Below are 15,616 nucleotides of genomic sequence, written 5' to 3' on the forward strand. Positions count from 1 at the left end.
GAGTGTGCACGTCTCTGTCAAAAGATAGTTATTCTTGAGAGAGATTGAACAATGATACACAGAAGTTTTAGTATTTACCAGCCTAAATGAGTAACAGCTCATGAATGTTCATGTTCTCCCTCCATCCTCAGAGACAGCTCTTTTGCAAGCTGTGTTCTGCTGTTTGCTTAGTTTCAATAGCCAGCTCAGACACTATGTAACTGAGCAGAGCCTGTCAAGCAGAAATCAGCTCTATCAGAGGACAGATTAAACTCTATACGGGTGAGTTCACTCTTTCCATGACTCACCAAGCTGTTTGAGGGTCACAGGCTCCTGTCAAACAAATGTCCATATGGTCACAGTAGACACTAAAGCACAAAACACAGCTGACACAAGGGGATTTGCAGAGAGGATCTTTGGGTGACAAGCGGTAACCAGCCGCGGTGCTCTGCTTCATCATAATGAAACAGTGAAGCCAAATACAAAACAGGAGCAGCGTCACCCTCCTGCATCCTGAAATAAACACTGCAGATTCGGTTTGAGCAGTGTTGAAAATATGCCCATTCAATTTTTCTACAGCCAGGATCTCTACATCACACACTTCTACTACTTTGCTTGAAGATTTGGTCAGATTTAAGCAAGGTTTGGTGCCACCAGATAGGACTTGGTTTGAAAAAGTGTCTTGTTTCTTGAAGTTTAAATATTATTCATTACCCTTCATACTAAACTGCTTCTAAATTAAAATAAAGGAAAACTCAACAATCCTGTCCCTACCACCTGCAGCACGGTGTCTGCAGTCAGCTCAAACAGGAAGAGAATACAGTTCCTCTGCTAGATCAATATTTAACTAATAGCCTGCTCCACACACATATGTAAATATCCCGCAACTGACATTAAAGAGCTCAGCTCTGTTATCAGGCCTGGACTTCATTAGAACACCACCTCAGATCATCTTCACAGATTTTTGATAAATGAGGCTACAAACTACATATACATTGAAGTCAACCACATGGTCCTGGAAAGCCCAACATCTCCCTCCCACTGTAGTTTGTCAGTACAACCCAGAAGAGGCAGCATCAGTGTATTCATAGCCTTGTTCTCCACCACAGAGGCACTCTGGAGATGTTGGTAGTTTGATTGAGAAATATTCCAAAAACCAGCCAAATTTCTAACAGTGAAACAAGGAGGCAGTTCATCATGGCTCTGCTCATCAGTCCCCTTCCCTCCCCAGGGCAAAGCAGTCTGGGAAGCTGCAGGAATCTCCCAATGGAAAGGGAGTAGAATTCTTGAGAGCCATTTAACTTCTCATCTCCATTCCAAATAAAACCAGTGATGTGACATTACACATCCCATCATAATCTTTTATCCTCTCTGATGGAATCCTAGACTTTCAAATACTTCACCTCATGGCAGTCTGTTCCACAGGTTAGTTTTGCCTAACAAATGGTGCTGTTAAGACAAATTCCAGGGTTTCCTGCATGGCTCTAAAAAGTCAAACAGAATTAAAACAGTTAATTCAGCATGAGAGATGACATTTTAAAACACATCCATCATTGTTACACCAAAGTGTAATTCCAGTCCTCCCCACACCCCAAATAACCATCTCTCAACTGTTGCTAGCTCCAGAAGTTGAGATAAAGACTTCTTGTATCGAAATACTTTTTTTTAACTCTAAGAAAACCCATACTTTGGGATGGGTAGGAGGGTGAAGGAGTTAAGGTCTGGCAGCAGAGATACCAGATGTGTCTCTGGCTTATCAGATTTATAGATTTACATAATAATGTAAAAACCCTGAATACCTACTTCTGTCGATGTTTCCCCTCTATTTTTAGAACATGTGTGGATAGCTCATGTGGAAGAGAAGTTCCTGTCTGTACCCCTCAGGTTCAACAGGAGCCCTACACTGCAAACCACAGACAGCTCTTCTGTATACAAGAAAATGTTCATTACTGCTTTGCTAGAAGCAGGTTGTTTCCCTCTCCCAGTTTAGTGTTTCTGGATTAGGGCAATTTCCACACTAATCCTGTTCCTTAGGCATCTGTAACAATCATAATAATGTATGTAAGAATATATGTAAGGGACAACATAAAAGAAAAATGCCACTTGGGAAATGTCTCATTAAAAAAGGATTTCTAAGATGCAAAACATGATCTACAAGTTGTTATAACTAGATTAACAACAAATGTTTCATTTGAATACTGCATTTTAATTAACTAGATTAACATTAATACAGTTTATCAAGTCACTCATTTCCCTGTTACAAAGTTAAAACATTAAAGTTGACAGAGCAGGGCATTGCTGCACTGACTTACAGAACCCTCCTGGAGAATAAGCTTGCACTTATTCAAAAAGTGCTCACTTACAACATCTGGATTATCACAGACAATGACAACTTGATATATCCTTTACCAAATACCTTTTAATGCAAACATCTTTCAACCTGTGCTCATACATGTACACACCCAGTACAGAAGCCAGGCTATGCTCAAAAGCATCAGCATCCTGAACAGAAGAAGAAATGCTGCTGCAACACTAGTTTGGCAGGTTCCTTAAGAGTATTATTCCTTTTGGATTTAAATTGAGTAGTGGTTTGGTTTTCTCTTCAATTACGTAACTGAAATATTGAGTCAATCTAGAAATGACAACAGAACAAAACATCTTTTGAAAAAGCTAAATGTCTTCATGGAACTAATTCACATGTGCAGCCAGTGCAAAAGGACAGCATCAGCTTCAACAAGTTTAAATAATCACTAACTAGGCTTAGTAAGATTTTGTTCTTAATTCAAATTTTATTTAGAATTCAAATTTCTAGTTCAAAAAGTATGCACATTCTGTAGGTATAAAAGTTTAAAAAAATACATCAATTTATTGATAAATGCTTCAGGTTAAATTTACATTTTCATACATTATCATTATATTGCAATAATTGTCTTGCATCTTTTAACACTTATAAAAAATAAATTAATGGGATTGGATAAATCATTTGAAACCATGCTAAAATAATTCCTTAGAAAAGAGGGGTGAAGTTTGCCATAGTAATTCTGATTCCTTGCTACTGTAAATAAATAACTCTTCCACTAAGCAATACAAGGTTAGCAGAACAGCACTCTCCCACAGGGCGAACAGGAAGCCATGGTGGGATACCAACATCGTACCAAGAACATGAAGGGAATTAACTTCTACGCTGACAGCAACTTTGACCTCTCAAAACACAAAACCCTCTTATCCTCACCAGCACAATTCCCCTCTTCCTCATGGGGGGTGATGTGTAAAGGATGAGGAATGACTCTGCATCTCCTTTTGGTTACAGGGACTATCAAAACATCCTTATGTGATCTGGTACCTATTTTTAATTAAACAAAGAATGCGTTTCCTTAACCTGAAATGTGTAATTGCTCGCCATAAATAACTAAAGATAAAAAATTATCTAAGGAGAAGATGGCAACAGCTCAATCTAACCAGGTCACAGTGAACTGCAATCCCACCCAAACTCCCCAGGAGTAACATCACTCAACCCATTCTACCTCACGTAACAACTCAGGTTTACATTTTGGGGAGATTCGTTAACATAAAGACTCAGAAAAGAAGTGACTGCCTTTGAACTTGAGTCTTGCATCTCCAGAGCCTTCAGAGAGGGCTCAAACATGTCTAACTACAGCAGCCAGACAAAGGTACCGCAACAGAAACATGTGAAACTCCAGAATAATGTAACAGGTTACAAGGACAAACCAGAAGTGTTTTTGAAAGGTAAATACCTTCCAGACCTTCCTTATATATGGAAATAAAAACAAACAAACAAACAAACAAACAAAAAAAAGGCAGGGATAAAACCTGTACAAAAAATAAGGAAAAAAACCAGAGAAAGTAGGTGGTGTGTGAGAGAGAACACAAGGTCATTAACGTTAATCATTTCCTTGCCTTCTCCCTGGCCGTATCTCTGTGCATAAAACAAACACTGTGTTACCCAAGGGATAAATTCCTCCCGGCATCACTGAACACATCCTCCTTAACATGGGGACACTGCATCATTTTGAGACCTCTCCTCTCCAAAGGCGGCTATAGACACATGCACATTTATACATAGAACTATACAAACAATGTTAGAAAAATATTTAATTTTTGCTTGTTTAAATAATTACTGGAAAGTGTTAATACAGGTATACATTAATATTTGTACAATTAAAACTTTATATATAAATATTATATATATATAAAGCATTTTTCATAGCAGCCATTGCATATATAGTAGAACAAGTCTGTGAAGTCTACGCTGCAAACTGAGGCCAAGCAGCATCCACCCTCTTCCGAGAGGAACATCTGTACCGGAGGCAAGACTTCAGGATTGAGGAGTTCTGCTCCTCCAGTAGAGCCGCTGCTTTATCTTGTACCAGGTATTGCCCACACCACCTAAGTACATAGTGTTTTTAGGGAGAATTGCCACTATGTGGAATCACCTCACAGTCTTTAAGCTTATCTCTAACAGCTGAATCAGGCCAACACTTAACAAAAAGGCAGAAACATAACAGAATGGCTTAAAGCGTGTTAATGTCAGGTAGCCATGGCCTTACCACGAGGTGTGAGGGGGCAAGTGAGGGGCAAGGAGGAGGCATTGTGCAGGACAGGGTTTAGTAACTCATATTTAGTTTGTTTTTGTTGAGTTCCTTTTCCAGGTTTCCTATCAGAGTATCGATGCTTTCCTGCAGGTCTTTGAGGTTTGCTTTGTGATCCACTGCGGAGTCTATTGCTTGCATTGTCAAATAGCTCTGAAACGTGTGCTCCCTGGGGATGGACTGGGGGTGTCCTGCCGGGGCATCCAGCTCCTCTGCTTTGCTGCTGTCATCCTCGCTCTCTGAGTCTTCTGAAGGGACATCATCGTAGTCTGCTTCAGTCAGGCAGTCTTTTGGGTTTAAGAAGTAGTTCTCCCCACAGCTACTCCAGTCTCCAGCATAGCGGTTGCTTGATGGGCTGTTTAGACCTGCTGGCCTTGGTCTGAGTACCCCAGATATCTCAGTACCGCTCAGATTCAGCATCTGAGGCCTCTGCCTCTTGGGTCTCAGGTAATTCAGGGAGCATGGGTGCTTGGGAAAGGCATTCAGATGTGCTGGCTCTTTGGCAGGTGAGTGGTGTACTAGAAGAGAGAAGTTATACCAGTCAGGAGTGAATCCATGCTGAAAGAAGGAAAGTCGACAACAGATGTTGACTCTCCTCCTCTGATGTCACACGCTAAGAGCATGCATGAATACATGCAAGCTTACAGCCAACACATTCCACTATTACATTTTCCACCACTGAATGATACAAAATAATTAGAAAAACTACTGTCAAAGCTCAGTTTTGAAGATTCATGCCAGATTCAAATAGCAACAGAGAAAAAAGCCTATCTAAAAAGTAGAAACTCCCAGAGCACCAACTAAATTCATAGAGTGAGTTAATCACCATCGGGCTCCGGGTCAAAGGAAAGCAAACAGCTCAGCTCACACGCTTGGCCCAGGCTACAGAAGTAACAGAAAGCAGGCACAGCAAAAGAGGTTAAAACGCAACAAAAACCCCACTGCTGAGAAACACCTAGAGAAGTTGAAGAGCTGAACTCTTGCACTTGTCTTCTGCCCTAATGTTCTGCACTATTAAAGCAGCTCATTTGCATTAATTTGCCTAAGCAGCCACAACCCCATGTCAGATGTACACTCAAACAGGTTTGATAGCAGTGTTACCTGAACTCACGATTCTACAGCATAAGTTACTAAGTCTCCTCCACTGTTACCGGCTTCCTACGGTAAACAGCACAAATATTTTTACTGACCTATTAAGCTCATTAAGCATCTGAGCTGCAAAACTTCTGCTTTTACACAGACCACCTCTTGGAATTAGCAGCAGAGACTTTCTATTCCCACAGAATAGAAAACGTGGTGCACATAAACCCTTGCAGTTCACAATCTCACCCAATCCTCATTGTACTCCTTGCACACAAGCACAAAGGCTCAGTCCCGAGATGTGTCCAATGCTTCTCTTTCTAGGTCTGCATTACAGTATCTCCAGGGGATTTTAGTCTTACTTTGCATCCTGCACAGTAACATGCAATAACTATCACTGCTTCCCCCCCTGCCCTCCCTTACTATAACAAAAGCCCTTCTGTTTAGACTATGCTCCATTAAGAGGAAGGGCCGTGGCTTAACAATAACTTGCCAGTATTATATGGTCTTAACTGAACAAGGACTATTTGTTTTCGGTTGGAAAAATACGGAAATTGAAGTATTGCACAACATGTTGATTATCAAGCTGTCTCAATCTACAGAAGATTAAATGTAAGGGACCAGGCTGGGATCCTTCTGTCGGGTCCAACTGTTCGGTTTACACTGTTTGATGTACAACTGCTCACGTCTCTGTGTTCATATTTTACCACCCTTTTAGCACAATGTTCAGTTCTTGCAATCCAAGGGACAACATTCAGCTCTCCTCTTCAAGGTGAAGGAAAACTCCACTACTAACCCTACTCCTGTCCCCTTTACAGCAATGCACACTCCTATGGGTAGAGCTGCATCTACCTACTTGTTTCCCACAGCAGCTATGCCATAAGCCATTCCCAAAGTTTCATAATTAGCTCCTGCACAGCATCTGCTGCCCAAAAAGCCCTCAGTCTTCCTCTTCCTCCACCCATGTTTCTCTCCTGTGCAGGCTCACCAACTGATAACCTGTTTTCATTTTTGGTGGTCAGCAGCTTTAGGACTGCCCAGCTGCAGCTCACAATGGAGCAGAAATGTCCTCAACCACCTCAAGCCCATCATGAAGATGCACCATTTGTCAAACTAACTCTCCTTTTGCTCTTCAGGCAGAGCCAACAGCTGGTAGCTTCCCTGCCATGCTGACCCAGAGCATGGTCAGTGTGCACTTGTTACAGCCACAGGGTTGGCTGACATTGGAGGTGACTCCAGGGCACAGCTACCACCAGGTCACCAGAGTATGGAAATAATGTGAAGAGCATCATCCACAAGCAACTCTTGCAGTGACATCCTTCCTAGGAACTATGATGCTGCTCAATCATCCTGTGGATTAACATACACTGTTACACAGTACGACCACACAACAGTGGTACATGAAACAGTACCTGGCCACAGCTGGAGTAAATAGTGAAGAACCTCTATGTGCTTTTTGAAGTCCAGGGCACTAGCAAGCTCCTCTGAGTCGATGAAGACTCTGTTGTTATGGTTGGTGGTCTCCTGCCTCTGGCTCAGTAACACAGGCCCAAAGCATACGGCTAAATTCTGGCATGTCATCTTATTTACTTCGTGGTAAGAAGCCACTAGTTTCAGGTGATCCAGCAGCATCTTCAGGGTAGCCTAGAAGAACAAAACACTGCTCAGGAAACAAAAAACTTGACATTGGTGGTGCTGACATCCTAACGTTGCTGCTCCAGAGACTAAGAGTAAGGCTGACAGCTATGTTTTTTTTTCCCAACACCTATCAATTGAATATGTAAATCCTGAATTAGGAAAGCCGTATTAAACTATCCCAGAGCAGACTAATTAAGATAGATTTTCTGGTAAAATTCAGCTTGTTTCTTACCTGATCTCAGTTTTACATTGATGAGTTTTCTCACAATGGAAAGGGGACAGGATGACAGGGGAGAGAAGCTGCAGAAGCATTACTGATGATCCAGGTACATGAGAACATAAAGAAATATTCAGCATGACCCCAGCATCAGAACAAGCTTCCAGGTAACTTCCAGGTACTGTGCAGGCCACTCACTATCTCCCCCCTAGAAATAGGCTAACTGTGGTTTTCTACATTTGGGAGGTGTCAGCACACATCACTATTACACTGCACAGTAGTAAACAAAGGCTTTATTGCACATACTTAAGAAGGCAAATGCATTTGCCCTTGTGATTACAACATACAGATCAGAGGGCTCCGCAGAAATGGAGAAGGATACCACAGGAGAATAATCTTCAATCTAACAGGGTAAAAGTAGTGGTCACAGCTTTTCATTCAGTTTTACAGACAATATAAAACACAACTCAGAATAAACCCAGTAATGCAGAGCCTGCAATTTATCACAGAATGGAAGTATTTTCAAAGATGTGGGGAATCAGAAATCCAAGTGGACTGTTAAGTCAGGAAATGGGTGTACACATTTTGACATGTTTTATTTCCAGTGTGAAAATATTCCTTATTTTCTGAAGCATGCAATTACTTGCCCTGCTAACACCACTCACCTTCTCAACATCTGGCAGGCAATCCAGAAGGGCTGCTGTGTGCTCAGAGTCAATTGGGTCATTCTCACAGCCACTTGCTGTCATTTTCAAGGGATTTTTCACCATGGCATCCAACACTGCTTCGTAGAGCTGCTTAGTTATCAGGGGAGAGGGTAGCTCTCGCAGGTAATCCTTCAGGACACCTTCACAAGAGACACAAGAACAGTTGCCTTTAACAAGGTGCAGATTCACTTTCCAGCGCTTTTGGGGACCACTGAGGGACATCGGCTTCATCTGAACCATGAGAAAATCCTTTGTGTCAGTGATGCTCCTTACACTTGTGAGCCAGAGGTGAGAGGATGACAGCAACATGGCACAGTAAACCATGGACTCAGCTAAGAAACAGGAGGTATCTCTGCAACTTCCCCATAAGGCTAGGGCCACCAGCACTCCATCCCTGCAATCCCAGCAGCTTCTCCAACTCATGCAAGGCAGCTCATCGCAAAGAAAGGAGTGAAGCCAGGAGAGGAAGGTGCACTGCCTCTAGAGGTGTGCTCAGGAGCAGGTACACCTGGCACATCTCTCCTCATCGAGGTGACAGAGGCAAGGAAAAGGCTCTTAGCAATCCCCCGCCCTGTCCAAGGAAAGGAGCTTTTACAAATACCAAAGTCTTCAGCTCCATGACACCTCCTCCTTTATATGCAGTGGCAGTCAATTTTTCTGTTCGGTTTATTTGCGGCTATAAAATGATAAGCAAACATCCTAGTGCCAGCAGCATGTTTGGTGAAGCACACACACTTCCTCACCTACCAAAGCAAAAACCACAACAGATGTCCTTGACAGGGAAACACCAGCTCCCGCCTGCCTGTCATATTCATCTGGAATATGTTTTGGTGTATTTTGTTTGTTTTATAAAGAACATGCCACTTCTGTTACAGCTCCACTTAAAAGGGCTAGTTTTTGTTTAACAACTTAACTATACTCCTCTCTGCCCACCACATTTTATATCTTCCTTGGATTTTAGAGGCCCACATTCCATGCATGGATTAGCTGGTTAAAATATGTGACAGACAAATGTGGCAGAGGCTGGTGCTGTACAGCACGGTTTGGGATATTTTCCTTTTTCTATAAGCAAAACAGTAGCAAAAGATGCTGACTTTTATCAGGATCTTTGCTTCAGCTGTGCTTTTTTTTGGAGGTGGAGGCTGACATAAGAATCAGCTTACAGTAGGAACTGGTCTGTCGCAACCAAATCCCTTTATACCACTGACAAACTCACAACTGCCCATTAAAAATAATTTAGTAGGAAATCCTGTAATAGCATCCACAGTCATAGGACTACCACCTGTCAAAGGACTTTCTCCTGTTCAGCCCTGAATAACAGAATAGTTTAAGGCCCCTTGACCTTTCTAAATCCTTTTGCTATTCACTCAGCTAAATTACCCTGTAAGAGGCTGCTGCTATTTTTTGTCATGAATCTTCACTTCCCACTGTTGCCAGCCCACTAGCACATTTGCCTTGACACAACCACACACAACAAATTTAGACAGCAAGCACAAACTGCCATCCACTTCATTAATTCCTCATTTTTCTGGCCCACTGAGCTGTAATAGCATTGCATGCTTTATGCAGAGATAAGAATTCACGTGGATGTGAACAGACACGGTACGACAACATGACTCCTGGTCAGTTCCAAAATTGAGCTGCACACTCCAACTTGAGCCACAACCGGACTTAATTTGTGTGTAAGCCTCTGCCAACCCCAAGAGCATTTCTCAGTCAAGATTTAGTCATTAAATGTTCATTCTTTAGTCTTTGGAGACCTGTCAAAACCAAAAAATCCTTTTAATCTCTTCACAAAGAAGCACTACTCACATTTCAGAGGGACACGAGGCAGCGCTTCTCTCCAAATCAGCCAAGATTTGTGCTGAGGATTCATATTTTATGGAACACATGTTTTGGCTGATAAAAGTATGAACTGTGTGCATCAGCCTCAGCATTGAAAATATAGCAGTAAAACACCAGGGAAAACATTCCCCCGCAACCCAACACCCTAAGGAAATTCGAGAGAGGTTTTGTGGGCTCTTTTATTGCTAGCACTAAGCACAGTGGGTACCTAGGTCTGTCAGCAGAAATTGCAGGTTCCGCTTTCAATCCAGACCATTTGTCTGCTTACAAGATAATATCAGGCAGTTTCTGCTGTTTGGCAGAAAGTACCAGAGGGTTTTTATTCCCCGCATTCTGAATTGATTTACAAAAATCAGGGAGAAAACAGGGCTTCCATAATTTCATGGAACAATCTTATCTTAGAAGTTATCACCATTTTTTCTCATTAATTTATTTGTAAAGAGAAGAAATATATCCACTTTAAAAGATCCTTTATAAAAGGTATATACTATCTGTGTACACCAACAGAAACACAAGTTTCTGCTGCGAGAATGCTTGTACTTCAGAGCAACACTGAACCCAACAGCAAAATCCTGCCAAGGCAAATAAGGTGAACAGACAAGACTGTACATTCTGAACTGAAGGGTTTATTTAACCCAGTAAATGTCACCAAGTAGTAGTATAATTATATAAGGTAGTGTCAGAAGACTAAAGTGTAATGAACAAAATTCATTCCCAATACACTGAAATGAAATAAACGACTAAATAGGGTAGAACTGTCCCATACAGCTGGATGCCACAGAAAGGGCTTTGGCACAGGAAATTTATACCCTGCCTACTGTTGTTATATTTTCCATCCCTGGATAGGTAGTAAATTAATGCTTCTGACTGGTTTCCCTGAAAAACTGGTTTACTCAGTGGTACCTGAAATAAAAGGAACTTTGGCTCACATAACAAGTGTCAATAGTTATAAAACTGCTCCACTTTTAGGCAAACAAAACCAACCTCAACAGCCTACTTCAGTTATGCAACTCCTGTGAAGGCACCCATGTAAAGAGCTAATGCAGATGCAGACCTCCTGCTCCTGTACTCCCAGTCCTTCCCACCTTTGCCAGGAGTTTGCTGCATGACAGCAAGCCAATGGCCACTCCAGTGAGCAGAAGAAAGCTGCTATTTAATTATGCTTTAGAAGAAGCAATGACCAAATGAAGGCTCTTGCCTGCAGTTCTAACCAGCTTAAGCAAGATGATTGGTTTCCAAAAGTCCTGCAATCTACAGCATAAAGGGAGGACAAGAAGGCCCTTGGAATCACATTGTAGAGTTGCTAGTACAGCTGACATGCTTGATCACAGCCAAGCAATCCACACCAATACAAACCAACAGCAGAGCTTGCGCTGGCTCAGCTCCTTTCAGACTTCCACTTTCTTCTGTAACTGGTGGAGCAGTTACTGAAAGCAGCTCCTTCCATACCCTCCCTCCAAATCACTGCTGCTTCATACTTATACATCCCCACTGCACTCATGGTCACCTAACTTTTATCAATACAAAACAGCAGTTAACAGCTTGTTAAATGGCAACAGAAAACTAGTTCAGAGCAAAACTTCTAAAGATACTTTAGGAACATGGCACAAGTCCATACTATAAGAAAGCAAGTAAATCTATTACCTGTTATGACATTAATATCTGGATACTGACTTTCACAGAGGGTAACAGCCTTGCTGTCCTTTTCAAATGCCTCTCGAAGTTCTTTCTTAACTGCTGCTGAGCCACATAACCGATACAGGCCTACCACCTAGAAGCAAAAACAACAGCCTACATCAGTCATTTCCCTGCAGAGGGGACTAATAACTGGCATCATGTTTTGTCTCACCCAGCAAGTGCAACTAAACCAACTGTTGGAAATTTATATTAAAGAAATTCAATCAGTGCAAATCAACTGGTCATGTATGGTATCAAACATTTCACAAGACACACAGTTGGGTCTGTGAAATGCTGAATAACACTAATGTTTTCCATAATGGTGAACATCCTAAACAGTATTTTGTTGACAGGAGTTTTAAATTGGAATAATTTAGTGCTTTGCTTCTACGCAAACTCAGGAAATGAAATACTGCTGAAACATCTATTCTTATCCTATTTATTTAGATCACCATTATTATTCCTAGCCTAACTATACAAGGCAGAAATGGAACTTCAGCAGAAAGAAATTAGGGGAAGAAGTGGTTTGAGCTTTATGTATTTAAAATCACATAAATTTCATATAGATACCAAAATGAGGTTATTAATCATTAAGCAGAAAAAAGCAGTCATACAACTACCTATTAAAATAAGAAATGTTACAAGCAATTAAAAAGAAACAACAAGAAACAAACCATACCCCATTATTACACCTACAATATGCTATTTTAAAGATGACAAGATGCTGACCTACATGTGTTTCAAATCATATTAAAAGTTTTATGCAAAACAGAGGTATTTAACTTGCTCGAAGTGATAGGAATGAAACCCACAACACTCTTGGACTGAATTACTGGTTAAACCATGTACTTTCATGCCCTCAAATCTTGCATTTTATCATTATTTATTTTTCATCGACACCATCTACACACACTCCTAAGATCTTAAGGAACTAAATCTTAAACATATTAATTTTATTTTAATGAACTTCACAGGCAGCCGTACTGAGCAGTAAATGGTTAGTCCAAAAGTCCCAGGGATTCAAAAGACAAAAAAATAACCAAAGACAAACACCAAAAAAACCCAAATATAACACAGAGAAAAACCCAAACAAAAACCAAGCCCTGACTTAGACTGTACTGACTTAAACCATACAAATCATGGTTTGCAAGCAAGATTATTTGTCTGGTCATATATTAATTTCTACTTAAATAAATGGAAAGTTACCCAATTGAATTTGTACCCACTCTTCCCAAGACTGATCACGAATCTAGTATTTGCCTAAGATAATTTCTTTTAACCTTTCTTAATGCCAGACCTGGATTCAGGTGCAGGTAACACACCATGACAGCAGTCTGCACTATACAGTAAATATAAATGTCAGGCAAGCATGTGGTTAAGAAAATGTTAACAGTAGATTTCTCATTTTTGGTTCTCCTTGTGCAAACACATAAAACACATTTCATGCTCAAAAGCACCAGGTAAATTCAGACAATTCAGATCCCAATCGCTTCATTACCAGTGTTGCCTTGATTACCCAATGTCATTTGCATGACTAGGTGCTAATAAACCCAAAATAAAATGCTGAAACCATGGGACACATACATTGGTAAGAATAAAACTTTTCTTTTCCACTGCTTTGCATAACAATGGAAGCATTCACAATAAGAAACACAGTTGTTATCAGCAGTGACTTTCAGCAAAGTAATTACATAGAAGTAAGATTTCTCTGTATTTTATGACCTAGGTTATAAATAGCAGAGTTAATCTCTTAACACCTGGAACTATATCCCACCTGTCAGCAATTTAAAAGAGAAACAGTGGTAGGTGTGATTACTTCTCAATTTCACCTGAGCAAGAACAGGTGTACAAGAAACCAAGGGCTCACACATGCTGTGGAATAGCATGCAAGAGTCCTCCCACCATTGATCCTTAGGACTGCGAAAAGTCCTTCCCATTCCTTCTTGTCTAGCATCCATAACTGGTTATTTGTTTTCATACGTCATTCCTCAAATATGTTTTTGTCCATTACCTTACATCAAACAAAACACTGTATTAAGATCAAGACAAGAAACTGGGCACTGCTGCTTTGCAGCATTCATCTCTTGTCCTGATTTTGAGAACAACCTAAAGAAAGGCCAGGGGCAGCAGCATGGGGAAACAATTCAGCCCCCTGGGGTCTCCATCATCACCAGTGTGCCAGAGCCAAGTCTTTGGCACGTTGGCTTGAGACTGAACACATATAAGTAAAATCTTGTCAAAAGACCTGCCCTCATCACTTTGTGTCACTGCCAAGGAGGCCTCAGTCTTGGGTAGGAGGGAACATTATACTCATTTTTGCATTTAGATACATGTCCTTATGGAGTGATCCGTGCCTCAGGAATCAAGCATTTTCAAGTTCCCAACTCTGCTTTCTGAGGGTGACTACATGCTGGGGGCTCCACATTCATTTCACTATCCCAGTCCTAAAGCACTATTTTGAGTACATCTTCTCTGCAAAGGCCAAGTTGGAAGCACTGATTTCACATAGTTCTGTTATTCTTCCCACATTACAGTGAGTAGTGCTTACCAAAGAGGAGCAGCAAAGCAAAAGAAAACAAAACCTGACATGGAAAGGTGTTTTTCATTTCCCCTTTCCAACTCACTGCATACACTCTGTGACAACAGTTACCCTAACACAGAAGTATTAACAGAACAGATTAAAATATGCACAGTACCTGACAGCCTCTCCTTTCAATTTCCAGGATGCATTTCTGCATCAAAATTGGCACCATCAAGCCTGCGTTTTCCTTTTCTACAACTTTCCGAGCATCTACCCCAAACATCACAGGCTCCCGATCTGCATCAGGGCCATCAAGAGAGTTCTCCCACTGTTCCATGAGTGTCAGCTTGACGTAAATAAGCCCCCTGGGTTCCAGTTTGACGGCCAGCTGATGTGTCTTTGCCACTCGGAAGAGAGTGGGAAGAGCCACAGTTCCATGGCAGCACACACGGTTCTTCCGTGGGGTGGGCTCCCAGCTGAACACCACCAGCTTCAAGTGCTGAGCGTTTTCAATTTCTATGTTGAACGTGTGGTCCATATCTAGGAATGTTGTCCTACATGTAAGCAAGGCTGTTCTTGCTTTGTTTACTGAGTCAACCTGTATTGCACAAAAGACATCTTTTGAGTCTATTCTTGGTGGTTTTAAGTCTTCAGCACCATAAAAGTGAATGCTCATGAGTCCAGAGAGGTACTGAGAGCACTTGGGTTGATCAGAAAAGTTGTAGTGTTTGAAGGCATCAATATCTATTTCAGTTTTACCACCATTACTTGGAAGGCTCTCCTTTCCTTTGCCACACTTGGTTTCATGCCCATGTTTACCTGATTTTGTTATAAGTTCAGGAGAGTCACCATCACTGAGGTAACCACCTTTGCTGAAGGATTTGGAGCTCCTCGACCTTTTCTTTTTGGGAGTGTGTTGTGACAACACGCTACTGTCCAGGTGGTAACGACTTATCACATTCCTGCTGGCAGCTGTGGTTGAGTTTCCAGAAGATGGCAAAGACACTGTATGGCTTGTATCCCTGGCTTTCAGCAAGGAAGGAGGATTATCTGGACTAGTATGGCTTGAAGCTCCCTTGACACTCAGCTTCCTGCTCAGCTCTGGCAGCTTTTTCATTTTCATGGAAAGCTTCCTCACAGTTCTGGGAGATTTAATTCTATCAGGGAATGGCCAGTTGATTGATCCACTTTTTTTCAGAGGACTGGGACTTGGAGGAGAAACCTCTGTTGAGGGAATATCAGCCTTGTGTGCAAGTACACCTCCAGACCCTTTAGAAGAAAAGAGAAGGAATAATCATATTCAAACCACTCAGTAACTGCTGTTCTCAGTAATGAAAAAACA

General features: G+C 41.4%; 1 protein-coding gene across 1 annotated transcript in view; it reads right to left on the reverse strand.

The window, feature by feature from the left end:
• Positions 1 to 2,252: 2,252 nt before the first annotated feature.
• Positions 2,253 to 15,616, reverse strand: part of SYDE2 (synapse defective Rho GTPase homolog 2) — a 31,343-nt gene continuing 17,979 nt past the window's right edge. Inside the window, exons 3-7 of the mRNA XM_005143109.3 lie at positions 14,450 to 15,543; positions 11,721 to 11,847; positions 8,190 to 8,371; positions 7,082 to 7,313; positions 2,253 to 5,107 (exon numbers count right to left, since the gene is read on the reverse strand). Of these exons, the coding sequence (XP_005143166.3) occupies positions 4,605 to 5,107; positions 7,082 to 7,313; positions 8,190 to 8,371; positions 11,721 to 11,847; positions 14,450 to 15,543 (2,138 nt within the window). The 3' untranslated portion in view covers positions 2,253 to 4,604. The remainder of the gene's footprint in view (positions 5,108 to 7,081; positions 7,314 to 8,189; positions 8,372 to 11,720; positions 11,848 to 14,449; positions 15,544 to 15,616) is intronic.

This window comes from Melopsittacus undulatus, chromosome 6 (genome assembly GCF_012275295.1).
Source record: "Melopsittacus undulatus isolate bMelUnd1 chromosome 6, bMelUnd1.mat.Z, whole genome shotgun sequence".
In the NCBI taxonomy this organism is placed as follows: Eukaryota; Metazoa; Chordata; class Aves; order Psittaciformes; family Psittaculidae; genus Melopsittacus; species Melopsittacus undulatus.